This window comes from Streptopelia decaocto, assembly GCF_964273445.1.
Source record: "Streptopelia decaocto genome assembly, chromosome: 7".
NCBI classification, from domain to species: Eukaryota; Metazoa; Chordata; class Aves; order Columbiformes; family Columbidae; genus Streptopelia; species Streptopelia decaocto.
This window is the reverse complement of record NC_138661.1, coordinates 58,612,546-58,631,699: the sequence shown is the minus strand read 5'-3', so window position 1 is coordinate 58,631,699 and position 19,154 is coordinate 58,612,546. Positions and strand designations below refer to the sequence as shown.

Genomic DNA, 19,154 nt, shown 5'->3' with positions numbered 1-19,154 from the left:
ACTTTATTTTTGCTTTGAATTCACCTGCTGTTAAATTAAATTGTGTGTTTTGTGTTTGCTTAGGGATATCTGCAAAGTGCACACACCTGTGTGCAGGGAGCAGCTGGGCCCACCTGGGCCTGCACCGCAGAGCCTTCTGGGCTGCCCCTGGGCAGCACCTGGAAGAGCTCTGTGGATTTTGCTCCAAAAGGAAGCATGGCTCTGAAAAAGAATGTTGTTGGAGGTCTTGCTGCTTTGCCTGGAACTGCAGAAGGAAGGTTTTGACCAGAAAGATGGAGTTACATGTGATTTCAGAGGAGAGAACACAACTGTGCCAGTCACGGAAGTTGCTGGTAGGTGATGATGCTGAATTGCGGAGGGGCGGGCCGGGCAGTAACACCAACTCTCTTTTAATCGCTCGAGTGAAAGTGGAGTGTTTCGCTTTTAAATGTTGAAACTGCTTTTGTGGTCGGGACTTCTGTGTGTGTAACGGGTGAGGGGCAGCGGGGTGAGGCTCCTCAGCTCCAGCGCTGCGCACGGCCGGGAGCGAGGTGCCGTGTGTGAGACGCCATGTGTGAGGCGCTGAGCGGGGCGCCCGCACGACGCGGCAACAGCCGCTGCCCTCGCTGCAGCAGGTTCCCCGGTGGCCGTGCCTGCTGGCCGAGGACGCTGGCAGCCCTCTGCGGCGTCTGGGCGCTGCGCCCTCCGCCCGCCCGCAGCTCTGCGGGTCGGCTGCTGTTACCTCCGGCCCGTCACACCGGCGCCGGTAAAGCCGCCCGGGGACCGCAAGATGGCGCCGGTGGGAGCCCCCGGCTCGGCGAGAGCGGGAAAGCGGCTCCAGCAGCGCCGTCCGCTCGGCGCTGCGCCTGCCGGTCGGGGCCTGGCTGCCTCTGGAACTGCAAAAGGCTCTGAGCACTCAAGGTAGTACCTTTGCACCGCGTGTGAGCGCAGCCCACGTTAAAGTGTATAGCTTCTAGCCTGGGACTCTGGGTTCAGCTTCCATTTATAATGACCCTTGGCCTCAAAGCTGTAAGCAAGTCTCTTTTGAGGTGATTGACAACATAAATGATTCCGTTTCCAAGAGTAATGAAAAGCACTTGGTCACAGCTTTAAAACAAAGCTTTCCTATGATGTTTGTCCTTACACAGAGACATGGTAATATCATAGAATCATTCTGGTTGGAAGAGACCCTCAAGATCATGGAATCCAACCATAACCTAACTCTTCAATTTGTCTGGTGATAGTGCATGGGGAAAAGTGTTTCCTGGGGAAGAAAAGAACTATCCTCTTTACTTTTATCCTTTAATAGGTTTGAGAGATAACAAAGCTAGGTATGGAAAGTTAGGTTCTTCCCCTCACTCCCAAAAAAGGTTTGTTTCTCAGAACAAAGAGGAGAAACTCTCAGTGGAGAGTTTGAATACGTGGTTTAGCCTAAGCAGGAAGCCTGTGGGAAATTGGCCGAGTTCAGTTGCTATCAAGGACACTAAAACAAAGGATCTGTGCTTGTAGGAGTTTTAGTCCTGTCCTTATCTTCTTCGTTAATGTAGATATGGCCTAGAAGGCAAATTAGTGTTGTGCCTTAGTCTTTATCAGAGATCTTGCTCCCAAATGCAAGAACTCACAGCAGAGTGGTAATGAGGTTATGAAATTATTACATCTGAAGTAAAACCAGCTTCAGAACTGGATGGTACAGCTCGGGAGGGGGATGTGCAGAGTTCTTGAAAGCCTGGCAGGACAAACTGGTCTAAAGTGAGGATAGTTAAAAAGCCCCTCATCAGTTATAACTACCAGAGGAGCACCTAAAGCAGCCTTCTGATATGAGGAAAATGCCAAAAAATGCAGCTAACGGCATCCAGAAAATTTTTGAAATAGTCTGAGTTGCTGTGTCTGTCATCCCTAGATAATCTATTCCAACTCTAAACCCTTATTTTAAGAATTAACTCAACATTTCAAAACAAGCTGTTGGGATTTCAGTGGTGCTGCAATTTGCCATCTGCTATTTTTCTAATTCTAGCTTATGTCAGAATAAATCTGGCTCATTTTCACAGAAGTATGTTCTAGGCCTCGCATGTTCTGTCACTGCATGATCCTCTGGGTTTTATTCATAGATTGCGTGGGTACCTGGGGATAGAGTCTCAGAAATGAAAAGGTTTCTGAGATCTCTTCTTTTTTTCCCAATTCAAGAAATGGCTCTAAATATCACACATTTTATTATTCTGAAAGGGAAGCGAGAGTAGGATCAGTCATGGTAATCTCTGCTTGATTCTGTGTAGCTTTCAGTGATTTGACTTCCAGAAAGAGTACTCTGCTATTGTAAACACTTATACTGCTCTGAATAAAAGGATATGCTTGGAGTTTTCTTTCTCTCACTTTTTTTAGATGTTGTTGCTATTATGAAAGCATGAGCTGCGCAACTGACAGGCAGATCACCAAAATGTATGAGTGGTTATCAAGGTTAACATTCCAGAGGAATAACAACCTGGAGCACATCTTGATTCTGGTTAACCTAGCAGTTGTCAAGGCTTGGGTCTTCTCTACATTCCGGGTTACTGTAATAATTTCCTGTATTTCTCGGATATTTACACATGCCATCCTTTAAGTTGGTTCTCCTGTTACTGAATCTAATCAGATATGGACTTTTGTTCTAATAATTGCACTGAAGTTTCACAATGAAGAATAGGGATGTTTGGATCAGAGTCCTTCCCTGGTGTGTTATACCCAGTCCTTTGGCATCTCCGTCCAGGTGACTTCTGTCTCTGCCTTTGGATCACTTACTCTTAGTATGACTTGAGTCTATCATAATATTACTTACACTTTACCAGAGAGAAAGCTTCATGAAATGCTGCAGGAAGCACATGTTTTTACTCTTTTATGGGCAGAACACCTAATCCTGTTTCCAGTCACACTGTTAATGTACTTCGAGCTTCCTGAGGACAAAATCACAGCCATAAGAAAGCCAAAGAAATATCTGTGTTTTAACTGTTGTACTGTTAAACATTAGGTACATTATGTGTGAGTGCTATTAATAGTTGGAAAGTAATTTAATAGTAAGCTTTGTTGTACTATAAAGCCAAACATATGTTTTTGTCCTCCCTTCCACAAACCCAAAGCTGGCCATCTGGGAGCTTTCTGAAGTGAGCTGGTATTAGGGAGCTCCTTGAAGGAAAAAAAAAAATGTGGGGTAACTAATAGAGTTTACTTAAACTTGGGAAATTATATTGCTTGTTTCCAAGCACAGTAGGCTGTAATACCTACTTCATAAGAGAGCACTGAAATGTAATAAATGTACATCACGAGTCCACTTCTTTTCCTGCTATAAACCCATAGCTGTCACTGTACCTGCACAAATGTAACTTTTCACAACCAAAAAGGTCAACTGTAGCTTTATTTGTAAGCTTGTACCTGAGACTGCCATGTAAGATATACCCACCCCTTGATGGGGGGAGCTTTTTTTCCTCATGCCTAGTGTCTGCAAAAGTAGCCAGATTACAAAGCAGTCAAGTCTGCGCAGTTCCACAGAAGCTGAGCTTTTTACTGTTGTGGCTTTTGTTGCTGCTCGTCACCATACAGTGTCACCCACTCCTTGTCACCATACAGTTTCACCCCCTCTGCAATGGCTCCAGTGCGTGGCTGACTCTGTCATGGGTCAACTCAGAGAACTGAACTGTCCTGAAATCCTTCTGACTTCACTGCTTGTTGGGTTAGACAGGTGCCAGTTCTAGAAAAAGAGCTGACACTCACAGCCTGGGGTGGGCAGTTCCTGCATTTCAAACATTGTCCTCTGAACAAGGGATAATGAAGGTAAGATGGAAGGGAGGTGAATGAGGTGGTCAATGATGATTGCTTGTCTGCTGTCCTCTAAGACAGCTAGATGCATCAGATGGTGGAAGGTTGGGAGAAAGAAGAGGGAAGTTACTCTGTGCGTATGCATTGAACTCATTTGTCAAGGGTTGGATCTCTTCTACGTGCCAGGTTACTTTTAATAATTTCCTATGGTTCTGGACACCTTTGACTCAGGAACTCTGTCTACTGTAAATCTCTGGAGGCTGCAAGAATATTTTGGAGGAAAAAGAAATACTCTGTCGCATGCTCCATATATGCTTTTTCTGGACTATTTGCTGTTGGCTGCTGTAGAAGACAGGTACTAAGTCAAATAAAGACATGTTCAGACACTGTGTTAAACGCTTAGTGAGCTTAGGAAAGGAGTCAGACTCCCAGGAGTTCTACCATCTTACTCATAGATGGTCTCCTGTAGTAGGCTGGCTATGTCAGGTATAATGCAAGGAGCTCCTTTTGTACCCTGCTGCAGGTAACACCTGCTGGGTTTTAATCTGCTGAAGCGCTGAGTGCTCTTTATCTAGGGATCTATTATCTCCGTACTTCAGGCATATCAAATAAAGTAGGTGGCTGTGGGTGCTACCAAGGAAGCAGACCTTGGCTGCAAGAAGGAAATGGATTCAGTCTGTGTTTTCTTTCCCAATACTATGTTCCTCGTTTTTTTGTTTGGTTTTTTTTTTTTTGGACAATCGTTTGTAACATCGTGCCTGTGCTTTATATATAGATCTGCATACAGGCATATATGCAACTTCTGTGGGTGGTGCAGTGCAGGATAAAACAGTAAAATACATAATTTTGAAATGTACTTCTCAAAACTACTCAGTACCTGATTGGAGTAGTGCAAAACACAAAAAAACACAAAAACTTTGAGGTAAATGAAGGGCAAAACATGAAATGAGAAGAGCAGTCTTCCAAATGCTGCTTAACTGTGCTCCTTGGCAAGGTGATTTCAGAAGTTATTTTGAAAGAAGCCAGCATTTTTGTTAGCAAATGCAAGGAACACAAATACTTTCAGTCAGCAGAAGGTTTTCTGTGTCAGGCTACCACACAGAGAAGCAAAGAATTCAGTGCTATTTATATTCCTTTTCATTTGTGACTTTTCAAGTGCTTTGCATCATTTATGTCCAAGTATTGCCAGATGTGGAATATTTTTGACTACCAGTGAATTAACTAGGATGTGAGGTCAGTTAGGACAAATAATGAGATGCTGAGCTCATAAGGTCAGCCCTATCCTGACTCTTCAGGAGAAGTTTTATGGAAATACAATCATATTACTTGAATCCTCATCTTCTTCCATGTTTGTTTAAAAAAAGCCACTACCTAAGCAGAGAAAATCTGTGCATATTAAGTATTAGGCAAAGGAGAATGGTTATTAAGGAGTGGTTATTGTTAGCATTGTCTTGGACACCAGTGTAGTCTGGAGTAGCATAGTCATATTGTGATTAATGGCCTTATCAAAACTCAGAAAAATTATAAATTTTACACAAAGGAATGCAATATCCGCTGCCACCACAGAAGTTAATAACAAGGCAAAGCATGAAACAGTGTTTGATGTCATTAATAAAATCTGTCGTGGGATGCAGAAAAGTATTTGCAACTGCATCAGTCAGTCCTTGAGGAAAAAGCAGATAAGACAGCTGTGGTGATAGAACAGATAATACATTAAAGAAAAATTAACATATCTTTGGGGAACTTTTTTGCAGGAGGTGAAGGGAAGCTTTTTTCATGAGGGAAAACTGCAGTTGTCTGAAAGCATGGAGAACATCGTGGTTAGAAATCTTCACTCTTAAAGCAGGCATTCTTAAAATAAACCTTACAGGTGCCTGTGTTTTTTATGTAACCAGTGCTAATTGTTCAAATAGTAGTTTCAGCTGCAGTTGTGTTTTTACCTTTGTGTCAGCTAATGGCTCCTTACAAAGAATGCACCCACTATTTTCCTCCTCTATTTCAGCAAATTATATCCTCTAGTAATGAAACTGCAGTGAGTGTTCAAGTCCTTAATTCTTAGTTTTAGCTAAACAGTACCATAAAACTTCTCAAATCTTCAGAAATTTGAGTCATTGAATTCTTGTCTTGCCTGAATGGTTGTCTGGCTTTGTCTTTTTTGGAGCACTGAAGTCTGCAAGCTTTGTGCCCTGTTCATTTGGTGTTGTCTTTGCCCCCTTAAAAGACGGGTATGCTTTTATGATTATATGATGGCACATGCTTGTGAAATAGAAGACAATAGCCATACATAGTCATGAGGCACAAGTGTCAAACATTGCATCTAGGAGCAGCCTATCATCTCTGGAAGGAGGCTAATTTAGGATCCTGCTGCTGCAATCACTTACCAGGTAAGTTGTGCTCAGACTTGAAGAGAATTAAGTCCATGCTGCCACTGGCATCAAATAAGTATATGTGGCATTGAGACAGAAGCACACCTTTCAGTCAGCTGAAATCTGGCATGAAATAGAGGGGCAGAGGTTGGCGAAAAGGCACCATGTTTGTCTTGCAAAGGTAGAGAGTGCAAAGTTGAGAGAAGCATGAAGGTCTACAGTATGTAAGATGTCTAGAGATTTTTTTAACCCTCCAACACTGTTACAAAATATCAAGCATGAAAAAATTCTAGGATTCCCTGTGAGAGGTTCCTTCTGCTGCTCAAGTTGTTAGCAACCTGACCACGATCTGTGTTAGAGCTGCTGCTAATGATGCTCACCATCCATACAGTGCCCTTGTCTTGAAGGGAGGAATACACTCACTCAGTTTGGCTAATAGTACAGGTCTGATCTAGTCCTCCACTGGTTCAGGAGGTAAATATTTTTGAGGCCAAATATTCTGATAAGAACACAGTCTGCTCTGTCTCATGGCTTTGGGCATTGATGAGATCATCTTGATCATATTCAGAGGAGGGGCAGAGGTCGATTTGCAGTGTTTCTTCTGTCAGCAAATTGGTGATATTCTGTTCTTCCTAACACCGTAAACTGGCACTTAAACATCTAGTTCTTATCTTATTAATGAGGAGATATTTTCATTGCTGTAACTGAATGACTTAAAATAATTGAGAGCTCACTGGGCACATGGCCAAAGCTCTGAGCTAGAAAAATCAAATCATTTATGGATTTTTCTCCGTATTCAGCCTACTCGAACCACCTACTGATGCAAAGCCTGGAGGTCACAGGTTGTCATAAAACTGAATGTGAGATTATTGGAAATGAATATCATCAAGTTGGTTTAGATTAATATAAAACTATGGTATCTTCCTTTACCCCAGCTGAGCTCATCTTTCTACAGAGCTTTCTCAGTTCATCTTTTTTCCGCTTTCTATTTTTGTCAGCCTGACCCATCCAGTTGCAGAGGACTTGCAGAAGGACTACGTAATGAGTTGTATTTTGAACAAGAAGCCTCACAACTAATTGGTAACAGTCAAGCTCTATCAGAATGTGGGCTCCATCTGTTCCTTTTTCTTGAAACATTTCTTCAGCTGGGATTTGTTCACTGACTTCTGAGATGCTTGCCAGAAAAAAATGCCAAATGCTTCTGAGATCCTGAAGAATGCACATTAGCTGCCTGCGATAGGATTGATTTTGCTGCATGTCTGAAGGAGGAACATCTGTCTGATAGTAACTGTTCCTCTGAGGCAGGAAAGTTGTGCATCTCCCTTCTTCTGGCTTGAAGAGCTCTCTGAAACCAGAAGCTGGGTTCTAGCTGGAGTCGTGAATGATACCAGGGTTGCTTCAACTCTTAGACTATTAACATTAGGTTCTCACTTGATTTGCCTATTCTGCCATAAGTGTGCTTTTAATGCTTTTTTTTTTGTATGGCAGTGTTGTTGGGCACTGTAAAACATAGCGCATGTGCCCATCGGCATAATTCTACTTCATTCTCTTTCAGTTCTCCTGATTATTTTTCAGGAGGTTATTAAAAAAAATCTGAAAGGAAAACACACCTGCTAGGTGAAGACAGATTATTCAAATGTCAGGAGAAAACCTCCTTTGTACATACTGGAATCAAAGCAAATAATCTTAAAATAGACTTCTGTGGCTTGCATAATAATGGAAATACAGTTTACTAGGGAGGCAGCATCAATGTAACTGAGGAACCTTCTTTGTCTGATCTTCCTGGATGAAGAAATGCTATATCAAAGTGCTTCAATTACTGCTTGAAGAGTATAATCTGTGTCAGTTGGATTGAGAACACATTATGCACCCTCTTTCTCACCATCTGCCCAACAATCAGTTGAATTTAATCTGCAAGTGATAGAAAAGCAGCCGTCAGTAACTTGAGAATCTGACACATATAACATTTAATATCTGCTGAAGAAAATGTCTGTTAATAAAAGGGTGCTGAGTCTAGCACAAAATAATAATGGAATTCTTTGGGTTTCTGTCTTTTTGTATAACACTGTCAATGAAATGCTATAATCTTGCTTGTCAGTGTGTAATTGTCTTTTAATTATTTGCTGCTAAGTAGTCACTTTTTCACATTTACTGTTGTGAAAGGCAAAATCTTTTCTTAAGACTTTCCCAACCTGAAGGAAGTGAAACTGTTTCACTGTCTTACACTGTAGATTTATCTTAGATGCATCTTGTGTTCACCACAGTGAATTCGTTGTGTATTGTCTGATGATGAATGAAGGTACACACATAATGTCAAAACTTAGGTATTCCTGCTGATTAATTTGAAGTGGGAAGGAAGGATGAGGGAGGACCTCAGGTTGATTTTATAGTTGTCAGCTATGGCAATCTTGCAAAGAGTTCAGCTTACCTGAAACCTTCTATGTGAAGCAGCAGCCCAACACTGCAGGAATAGTTCTTGGGATAGAAGTCTTTGGGAAGAAGCAAGAGTGTGTTCTGTCTGTCTCTCCTTTCTAAAGACAGGTGTGGCAACATCACCTTTATGACAAAAACCAGGTATATACACTCATCTGGACTCTGAATGCTGGTACAGAGTAACTAAAGGTATTGGCATAAGAGGTGTGTTGATGGAGCATTTGAGGTTCTCATCCAGCAAGCACTGGAAGTTGGATGAGTGAGGCACCTGTTTATCTCCCAAGATGCTGGTTCCCTTGCACAAAGCTCCTGGTGTGCTGCCCTGGTTCTGTTGTGGTTGAACCAGATGTGTAACGCATGTCTGTGCTCAGCATAGCATGGCGTAACGTGGTGACAGAAAGCAGGCAGGAACTGATGATAAGAGCAGCCATCAGCCTAAGTGGTGGGCACACACTTGTTTCCAAGCATGCCGTGTTACCCGTGGTGTGCTTACATGGATAATGCCACCCCAGACTTAACTGAGGTGGTTGGTGGTTGTTTTGCTCTGTTTTTCTCCCTGGAGGATAAATTCCAAATGTTTTCTGTAAGTTTTTCCTTGGCAGTTTCACAGATGAAAACTAAGTTTTGATGGCTAGGATCATGTTCTCTTAGACAAATAAACACAGAATCAGATCCTAGAAGGTGGGGAAGTCATGCTGTTGTATACCATTATTGTGTGCAAGGAGGGTATTTCGAAGTCTTTTTCTATTAAAATTTACAGAAGAAAAGTCTTCTTTGTTAAAATCTTAATAAGATCACAGCACTAACCTGTCAAATCCTGAAATTATTTTAATGAGAACTTAGTTGACAATGAACAAACATTCCATATGGTGGTGAGTGCTTGTGCAAGTAATCCACCAAGAGCAGTGGTGTGCTTCTACTGGTGCCTGATCCAAGTGCAAACGTTGCTATAAGCTTCAAGCTCTTAGGAGGCCAGGAACCCAAAAATTTCAGGGGACTTTTTTTCCTGGAACACACTTGGACTCAATTGATTATGTGATTTTTATTTTTTTTTTTTTTTAGCATAATATTGAAGACAGGCTTAGTTACACTAAAAGCAATTGATTCTACTGGGAAAATACAAAAACGTAGTATGTGCTGTTGACGTTGAGCAATCTATAAAGTTTTATTTTTAAAAAATGTTATTGCCAACTGTTTGGAACTTCATTATATCGATTCATGCTTCACCAGCTTCTTGGTATTCAAGTGAACTTTGTGGCTAGTTTGGGTTTGTTCTTTTTGTGTCTAGACCTGCATATGCAATGGTGAAAAGACATCATCTGCAAAGTTAATAAAAATCCTGAAAAACGGGTGGCTTTCAGCAGCTCACGTTGAAATGTGCCAAAGGGCTTATCAAACTTTAGCTGTCAAGCCATGGTACCTGAAAATTCTTATATAGTTGTAGGCTGAAAACTTAACCTGTCTCTGTTGGGCCTGAGGCAGAACCAACACACTGTAGTGGATCATCCTTTCCTTTACTTTCTGGCTACAGCAGCACCAAAGTAATCTAGATGATGATTCTATGATTCTAGATGTACCTGAATGCACCTGTGTGGATGTGCGAGTAACAAGAGTCCATGCTGTGGGTCTGTGATAAACACACATCCGTTAACTGGAGCTACTGAAACCTTCCCCTGCACAACAGGAAATGTTCTTACACAGAGAGAAACCCCTTTGCAATTTTTGCTTGTGTTGTTACGGGTCATTTCTGTGTCACAGTGATTTCCTAATATGGAAAAAAGACAGTGTAAATTATTATTTGGGTTTTGGTTGGTTGGTTTGGTTTTGTGGACCTGAGATTCTTATTAACAGTCTTCTGGGTGGTTTTGCCTAAGGTGCCAATCAAAAATGAACTGTAGAGAGAAAGGGAGGGGGAAATCTTGAAGTCAATATTGAGAGAAATCTAACTTGAGTGAAATCTAATTTGAATGACATGTCCATTTTCTTGTTTCTTTTAAATAAAAAGGGTAAAGTTTCTGTTACAAGTCAACTAAGTTGAGCTTTGCTGATGTGTCAGTTAGGGTCAGTCCTTACTGCATGTATCAAATTAATTCAAGGAACAAAGATATGGATACTACATATCCTTTGGACCTGTTCTGCAATGTACAGGGGCATTCAAAACACAAATGTTTTTTATGGCAAGCAAAAGTAAAACTGAGTGTCACAAAAGAAACATACTAATAGTATGTGAATGGTAAGAGAGTCATGGTTTCAGTCTACGACACTATAGGCTTGATCTGAAAGAACATTCAATTAAAACAGGTTCTTGGTGTTTCTGAGCAATCTGAGTTTTAGCAATATTGCAGTTCTCTAACTGTCAGCCAATCCTATCAGTCTAAAACAAGAAAACTTCCTCTTTCCAGCTGCAACCTGGAGAAAAAAGTAGCAGCGTTTAAAGCCGGTGTACATGGATTTCATGTTTGCATGTGGCTGGGGGAAACTGCCCACTGACATAGTGCTATGAGATGGAGACTTTTCTTGTAACCAGTGAAGGACAAACATGTAACCTTAGATTCCTGAATAGCACTTTTGCAGCTTAGAGAGTGCAGAATCCCTTTCTTCATACCTGAGCTGTCAGCTAAATATGGTTGGAAAAATTATTTTTAATAGATGCAATGAAATTTACTGTCTATTAAGTTTCTTTATGAACGAACCCTGCTTCACTGAGAGCAAACTGTGTAAATATATACCCTCTAATTTACAGTCTTATCAAACCTTTCATGTTCCAACGCAACCAGCTTCAACCAGTTAATGAAATTATTGGTCTGATGCAGATTCATTGTGTTAGCCTACTGGAAAAAAAGCAGTGTAGTGAAATGCTCAGCAAAGCCCAACAGCAGTGATACATGAATTAGTGGTGTTAAGCCTCCTTTATCCTCCATCTGTATTCTCTTTCAGTTCTGTTAGATATTTATCTAGCAGGAAGAAAAAAAATGCAGCTTTTGGCATCTAGCGAAATTTCAGTAGGGGTTCTAGATTTCTGCTGCCAGTGACACAAGTTAGAAGGTGACATTCACAGAAACTTCAGTGGTTCTTATATTTAGTGAAAGAAAGTAGAGAGAGAACTGCAGTTGCAGAGTTTGAGGTGTGTGGTGTATTTTGTTCTGGTGGTTTTTGGGGGTTTGTTTGTTTTGCTCTTTGTCTCCAACTCGTCATTGTAATTGATATAGCTAGGTTTTATCTGATTTAGCTGCCTAACTGGGACTCATTAAAACTCCTAAAACATTGGGGAAATTCTTAATGGTCATGGTGGGAGAAGTGGACAAAGGGAAGGAGAAAGAGGATCAGAACAAGGATTTTGAGGAAAATCCTCTTCTTTTTGAAGGGAAACTGAAAATAGAAATTCTAAGCAAGATTTCTTTGCCAATTCCAAAACTTTAGGTGAAATTTTAGGTGTCAGAACACTCTTCTCTATAAAGAATTATGTAACATTTGACATTACTGCTATGCCATATATTAATCTTGTTTGACATATCATTCCTCTAAGAAGTGGGTTACAGTCAAAAATTTATTTATGTAATAGGAAATAGTCAAATTCATGGTTTCTTACGTATATGAGGCTATCAAGCCTTCTATGGTAGGTGATGGAAACCTTCATTGTTCATATTAGAATTAAAAAAAAAAAAAAAGAGTAAATTAAATTCTGACCAGAATTTCAGACCAGTATTTCTGGTCAAAATACTTACTGTGATCTCTGCAATTTGGGATGTTTCTGGTGGTGTTCCTTCCACCCCTTCATAAAAGCTCACAAACACAGGGGGAGCATGTCCAGTGGCTTTAGATCACTATGGTCCATTCAGGTAATCAAGGCTGTGTCAGCCTTAAGAATTGTTGCTTAAGAATTTACCCTCCATCTCTGCTGTTCCACAATTTTTTGAAACCTATCCACGTAGTGGCATTGATGGACAATAGTAAATAACACATAAAAGATTTTGTTCGTGCCAATATGATGGATTTGCCAAGAGCAATAGCAGTTGCAGTTAGTAGGGTTATTCCAATATGCCATGATTAATGTTGTAAATAGCGTGCTCTCTCCTTGCTTTTCAAAACAAAAAAAGAAATCCTTATCAACCCTGCTCGTTTCCCCCACCCAGTGCAGTCAAGGCAAAGCCCTTCTAGGTCTACTCAAATAGTTATGCCCCATGGGAGGATTCAAACAAATTTCAAGCAGACTTCACTGCTTTGTTGCTCTGAATATTCCAGTCGGGACTGAATCTTGGCAGAATGTGCACCTGCATGGGCCACAAGAGGATCTTTGCTCTGATCTTGATGCCACCTCTTGCCTCTCTAATTGTTGTAGTTAGTGCTTTCTAATTTCTCTCCTGTTTTTTTAAAAAAGTGTTGGTTTTTTTTCCTTCCTTTCTGTAATGAGTCTTGTTCTAGAAATCCCCGATCTCTTCCCATGAGCACTCTTTATACCTCTATAAATACCCTGGGGGGTTGTGCTGTTGCCTGTGCACCTCAGTAAAGCCTTTCTCTGTTGTAGGGATAAATGTTTTACTCTGCACTTCTTGAGACAGGCACATTTAACAATGTTTATGTACATTTTCCTACAGCAGCATCAAACTTCAGTGCCTCCTAAATTCCTGTCTAAAATCTGAGGAAGTTTTGCTCTCTTTTTTTCTTTCTTGTAGTTTTAAGCTGTGTCTTAAGCAAGTCTTATTCTTGTGCCCTGATGCCTACGTAAGGCTCCTTCTCCAAGTCAGAAGCAGGGACTGAGTTGTTTGAGTCTCTGCTGCCTGAGGGAGATCAAAGCAATGAGCAGGATCACAAATCTCTCTGTGAGGCAGAGCCATCGTTAGGGAAGGACAGGCCAACTCACAGTCTGGGGAGGCTTTTACCTTAGTTATCTGATCTGGATATTATAGCTTGTTTGGCAGTCCAGGAACAAGGACTAGGTATGCGGGAGCACCTGCTGTCAAAGGTGACCCCTCCAGTGGGTTCTGACTGGCTGTGTTGCTATAAGAGAGGCCATAATTCAGCTCCTTGTCCATTAATCAGAACAAGGAAATAAACTTTATTTCACTTAATTAAACTCCAGCTGCAGCACAAGATGTATCCAACTTCATAATGTTCTCCAACATGGACACAGAGCAAGCAAGAACTTTTCATGCTGTCTGATACAAAATATACTGTATTTCTAGTTCACAAAGATGGATGTGCATCATGTGGCATCTTATGTCTTGATTTAGGATATCCATTAAAGATGGCCTAAAGGTTGAAAAGAAATGTTTCAGTTATTTTCTAAAAGCTTAGGTTTTGAGCTACAGGAAAGGAGTGGTTTATGGTTTTTTTGTTGGTTTTTTTTTTGGTTTTGTGTGTTTTTTTTGTGGGTTTGGGTTTTTTTTTGTGGTTGGTGGTGTTTTTTTTTTTCTTTTGTGATGATGGTGTTTAGATTTTAAAAGTGGGGATAGAATTAACTGAAGTTTCAAAAAGCCTTATTAATATCCTATAGGGTTGTGGACCTACTCTTGGATTAGTTTCTTTCTAAACTAGTCCACAGGTTTTTTTCTTCTTTATTGCAAACAAGCATGTCCTTTAACTGACTGATTCATTTTTATTTCACTGTAAGAATGTCGAGCAGTTTAGAAATGATACAGTGTTGAAAGTACCACCTAACTGGAGAAAAATGTAAGTTAGCATGCTGGTAATCAAATAACATTTTTTGTTTTAATTACTTATTTTTTAACTAAAATGCCTTTTCCCACAAAAAAAAAAAAAAAAAAAAAAAAAGGATGCTTTCTGTGGAAAAGCTTGGGGGGCAAACAAAAAATAACCCAAAAGCAAAGGCTTTAAAATTAGTTTTGAGACTAATGCTTTTCATCTTTGAGATTGTCCCAGGGAAGAAATTAGTATTTGTCAGTGAGCTGTGCATTGTATCTTTGCATGTTGCCTAAAGTTAATGGCTTTAAATAAATAATGTAGTTATTTCAGTCATACTTGGGTCTCTTTTCTCATATTTTTAAAAACTGATTTGAATAAATTAGTATCTTCTTAACAGCAGACATGAATTAGTTTGAAATATTTTCTGCTCCCTGTTGTCCAAAGTAGTAATATTCTCTAGCGTTTGATCAACAAAGTGATATTTTGTCTCACTATGACAGTTCTAATGATAAAATTGTGATCTGTTACCCAAAATGTAAGCTATTTCTTTGCATGTACCAACATGTCAGAGAAGAAAGAAGATTCTTGTTTTCTTGCTGCTGGATTGATGTATGTTGCCTCATTTAAACAGAACAAAAATAATGAAGCACTGTTGCCATTGAAGAGATACTCCTGGGCTCTTTAACCAGACACAGAGAACTGGAAAACATGCTGTAATGAAGGAAACTTCCAGCACTTTTTACTCATCCTTTTGTGTTTGTCACAGCTATTGAGTTGTTTTGCTTTAAGGAAAATAACAACAGAAAACCCACAAGGAAAGTTCTTTCCTAATAACAAAAAAATAGCAAGAAACAAACAAAACCACCCACCCCCCAACAACACCAAAAATAAGCAAAGAAAACTAGTCCAGGAGGACTGGCTCACTTTTTCCAAAGTTTTCTGAGGAGTTTGCTATTTGTGTTGTCCTTGAATATTTCGGGACATTTAACTTCTGTGTTCAGGCCTTGTTAAAAGACCTTGCAACTGGACTTTGAAGATGGCAGAGGTATTGTAGGATGATGCCAGTCTGATTCTTCTGGAAAATGCAACCAATCTAAGCTGCTAGCATAGAACTACTGTCTGTCTCACCACTTCTTTCTTCCCTTTGCCACAAATGGGCTTTAAAACATGTTACCAATACATGTCCTACTGCAAAACACCAGGCACCTTACTGCTGTGCACTGAGGGTTTTAAATGCCATTTAGTTATCAGGATGCATCAGAATGCACTTAAAAGCAGGGAAACAGATCTACTGAGAGAAATGTGTAATGCTGAACGTGTGTTCAGCTTCTGTGTAGCAAACAGGAGGTCCTGCTTAACAAAAACCCTAATGATAATAACTCCCAAATTATGGCTACCTGTTTTCCTGTCATGAAAAATGGCAACTAGAATTATTACTGCTCTTAGCAGGTAGCGGTGTATTCTGCAGCCTGGCATCACTGACTTCTGCAGATATTTTACAGAAAAATTGACTGATGAGTCATCCTCAGAACACAGCATTTTAATGAAGTAATGCTTGGCATGTGATAGATAAATCTAAGTTAAAACTGGTGGAAATTGCTTGAGCTGGGGGAAGAATTACATTGAAACATGGTTGGGGATTTTTCCCCAAGTCTTTTACAGTAGGAAATAAAATAAATGAGCCTCATCCAAAAATGGCAGATTAGATGCTTCTCTTTAGTCCTTCCAGTGGTCCTTCCCTTGAGACAAAAGCCAAACAAACACACAGAGAAAAAAACAAAGAGAAACCACACACAAACCGCCCCCCCCCACCCCCCCAACAAAGCACAGAGTTGTATCTTATGTCACTGGTGAACACTTAATCCTGAATGTAAAATTTTTCTTTCACCTTTGTTTTTTTCCCTTTGCTTACAGGTTGAATTGTTTTCTTATCTTTTCCTCATAAACTTCCACCTTCTGTCTGTCCTTTGCTATTTACTTTCCACTGCAAGAGCTTAAATATTCTTTCTATGGATTGTTTACGATGCAAATCAGTATGTCAACCTTGACGCTATATGACTTGTTGAGAAGTCCAGATGCAGAAGGAGTAAGGCCTGTTGTCCGTTAGGAAATTACTAGTAGTGATGCTTTACACTACTTCTCCGTGGTATTAGTGACCCACCAAGAATTGACATTAATTCTCAGAGCTGAAAACTTTATTTCTGAAGCACTTGCGGTGGAATCTTTCTAACACCCTGGTGAAAGAAACACAAGTTTACTGAGGCATGCACTTGGAGGGGAAAGCATGAGGCTGTTGTAAATAGTACATGAGCCTAAAGCAGAATTTCTGACACTAAAATAAGTGTATTATTTACAGACTACAAAGAAGCAGTGTCTGCTGTGATTTCTACATTACAATCTATGGTCTATGTTGCACTTCTTTAGTTAGCTAGCACGAACTAAGAGGCTGATGACAGAATTCAACTTTGTCTTGTTTGCTTCAGGAGCGGATGGAGCATTCTTGGCTCTAAACTGGGACTTGGTTTCTATGATTCCTGTGGATACTTTGGAGTATCTTACAGCTGTCTTGCCAGTTGGAAACCCAGCCAGCTTGGACACCTTTCATTCATTAGAAAGTTGTCTAAACCATAAAGCAACAAATTGCATGCTATAACAATAGCTACAACAAATTAGAAGGTCTTTGAATGATCAGGACATTAAATAAAGGAACTTGGACTGTTAGCTGATAGAAACTCATGTTCTTTTATGGTTTCAACAGATCTCTCCTGATGTATTTCAGCTGAAGTTCTCTGCCCTGGTCCCCATTGTGTAGAAAAAGGCTGTTGTGGTTTGCACTATTTTATGGCTGAGGTTAACCTGATTTCCTGCTGTGAAGATGGCATTGAACATAACAGTTCTGACCCATGTTCATTGCTGGTATAATGATCTCCAAGTCTCAGTGTAAAGTGATGTTTAAGGTTAGTGAAATTTGTGTTTCAGCACAGTGCTGTTTGGAGATGTCACACTGCAGTTGCCTGAAGATATATGGCAGCTACACTATTTTAGTTGATGGCTGAAGATTTCAGCTCTTCTGGTCTGAATGATTTTTGGCAAGAGGCTGATGGAATGTAATCCTATACAGGAAATTGTCTAATGAAATCAACGCCATAAAACTGGGTAGTTGCAAATGCACAACTAAGAGGTGCTAAGGAGGAAGAGACGTGGTATGATTTCAATGGATTGCATCTTAATCTTAAAGCCATATTGTCTCGTAGCTTTTTTTGAAACTGTATAGTTGGTAAGCACAAGCAACAGCAGCCTTTGAAGTGTCTGGATGGCATCTCAGTGGCTGAAAAATAATTACTTAGATATCCTCCAAGACTTCCTTGGCCAGGTTGTTGGATTTAAAAAATTGCCGTTTAATTTATTAGAGCTGTGGCAACCTAAGGAACTGAACCAATGTCCCTTATGTGGACTACTTTGAGATAACTAAAAAAATATAGAATAAAAAAAAAGCCACCTCTGAAACTTATACCCTATTCTGTTGTGGACTGATGCTTTCTGATCCTCTCTCCTGATTAGTACTATAGATCTAGTGCAGAACTTTATACTTGTAAATATCTTTTGGTCATGAAATTCCCATAGTAAAGTCATTCTACAGTTGACTTTATTCTTTAAACGTGTGGTGTTTGGTATTTCAATAACAGGAAGGATTCAGATAGTTTCTTGAGTTGTCACTTTCTGTTTTAGACCCCAAGAGGCAGTAAGGTTTTTATGGAAGTTCTCTGTAGGGCAGAAGGGAATTTGGAAGACGCCGTTTCAGCATGTATGAAGCAAATAGTATAATGAACAGGAAGATAAACTGGGATGTCTGCACAGGGAAATTCAGCTGCTTATTTCTTTAGAAGATCTTGTAGTATTGCCAGTTGGTGGTAACTTACTCAGTGATTGGACATACTGTGAGCTGGCATTAGCAGAGGCAAATAGAAATTCATGCCCTTTCCTGTCTTGACTAGGTGATTTTATAAAACAAAATAGGCTATTTAAGACCAACAAAGGAATAAATAGTTAGATATTCTTCTGACATCCGGTAGGAATTTGGCAAAGAACAAAACAGTAGCCATAATGACAACGTGAGTCCTGTTTAGTTCTGAACTTGACAAGAAAAGACAATACAAGGAAGGGTGAAACCACTTGAGCACGTTACAAAAAATTATGTTCTCACTTGCAATCTTCCAGTCAAAAAAGCCTGGCTATCTTTGTAATGCTGTTCATTAGAGTAAAAGCTGTGAGTTAGTGAACTGCTGGATGCCTGTTAAAAGATACATTTTGTAGCTTTTATTTGACCTAAAGAAGCTGTGGATTTTGTGTGTGTGTTGTGCTGATAAAAAATCAAGCTGTAAATTAAGCTGTAAATAATGTTGCAACTGGAGCCTAGAATTGACTGTATCTGAAGCCAGCTTCTGGAGTGCAGATCTTCCATATTATGTAACACCGTTTTATTTCTACCTGTGGTACCATCAACCCACAGAAGTCTAATTAAGCAACGTTCTTCTTCGCTTCAGATAACTCACAATCACCTCAAGTTGTCATCCAGAGTTTTTCCTCATGTTGTTTGTTTTCACTCCAGCTTTTCATGCTTTGACCTTCAGCAGGCCAGTCCTTCTAATGTAAGCAAAATCTCAGTGAAACAGGTGCTCCATTTCTTCACGTTTCAAGTACCAGAGTATTTTCCTTGGCTTTTTTTCTTTTGACCAACTTGTAATTCTTTAGGCTCAAAGAAATACAGTAAGTATGTATAAAAGTTAATACTACTTTATGCTTTGAGCTTGCTTTGATTTGTTAAATCCCTTTGATAGTTCTTGTTTAGTTTTGATTATCTCAAGAACTGAGAATTTGTTGGTTTATATGGACCATTCAGAGACTGCATCGAGCCGAGTTCTCTGAGGTCTTTCTTCATTTATACAA

General features: G+C 40.0%; 1 protein-coding gene across 3 annotated transcripts in view; it reads left to right on the top strand.

Moving 5' to 3' along the window:
- GALNT18 (polypeptide N-acetylgalactosaminyltransferase 18) overlaps window positions 1–19,154 on the top strand; it is a 327,554-nt gene that overhangs the window by 61,678 nt on the left and 246,722 nt on the right. For 2 of the 3 annotated variants that reach the window (XM_082057797.1, XM_082057798.1), the window contains exon 6: window positions 64–332. In XM_082057797.1, the coding sequence (XP_081913923.1) occupies window positions 212–332 (121 nt within the window). In that variant the 5' untranslated portion in view covers window positions 64–211. Of the gene's footprint in view, window positions 1–63; window positions 333–19,154 lie in introns of those variants that run through there. The other variant, XM_082057795.1, reaches the window with a different exon arrangement.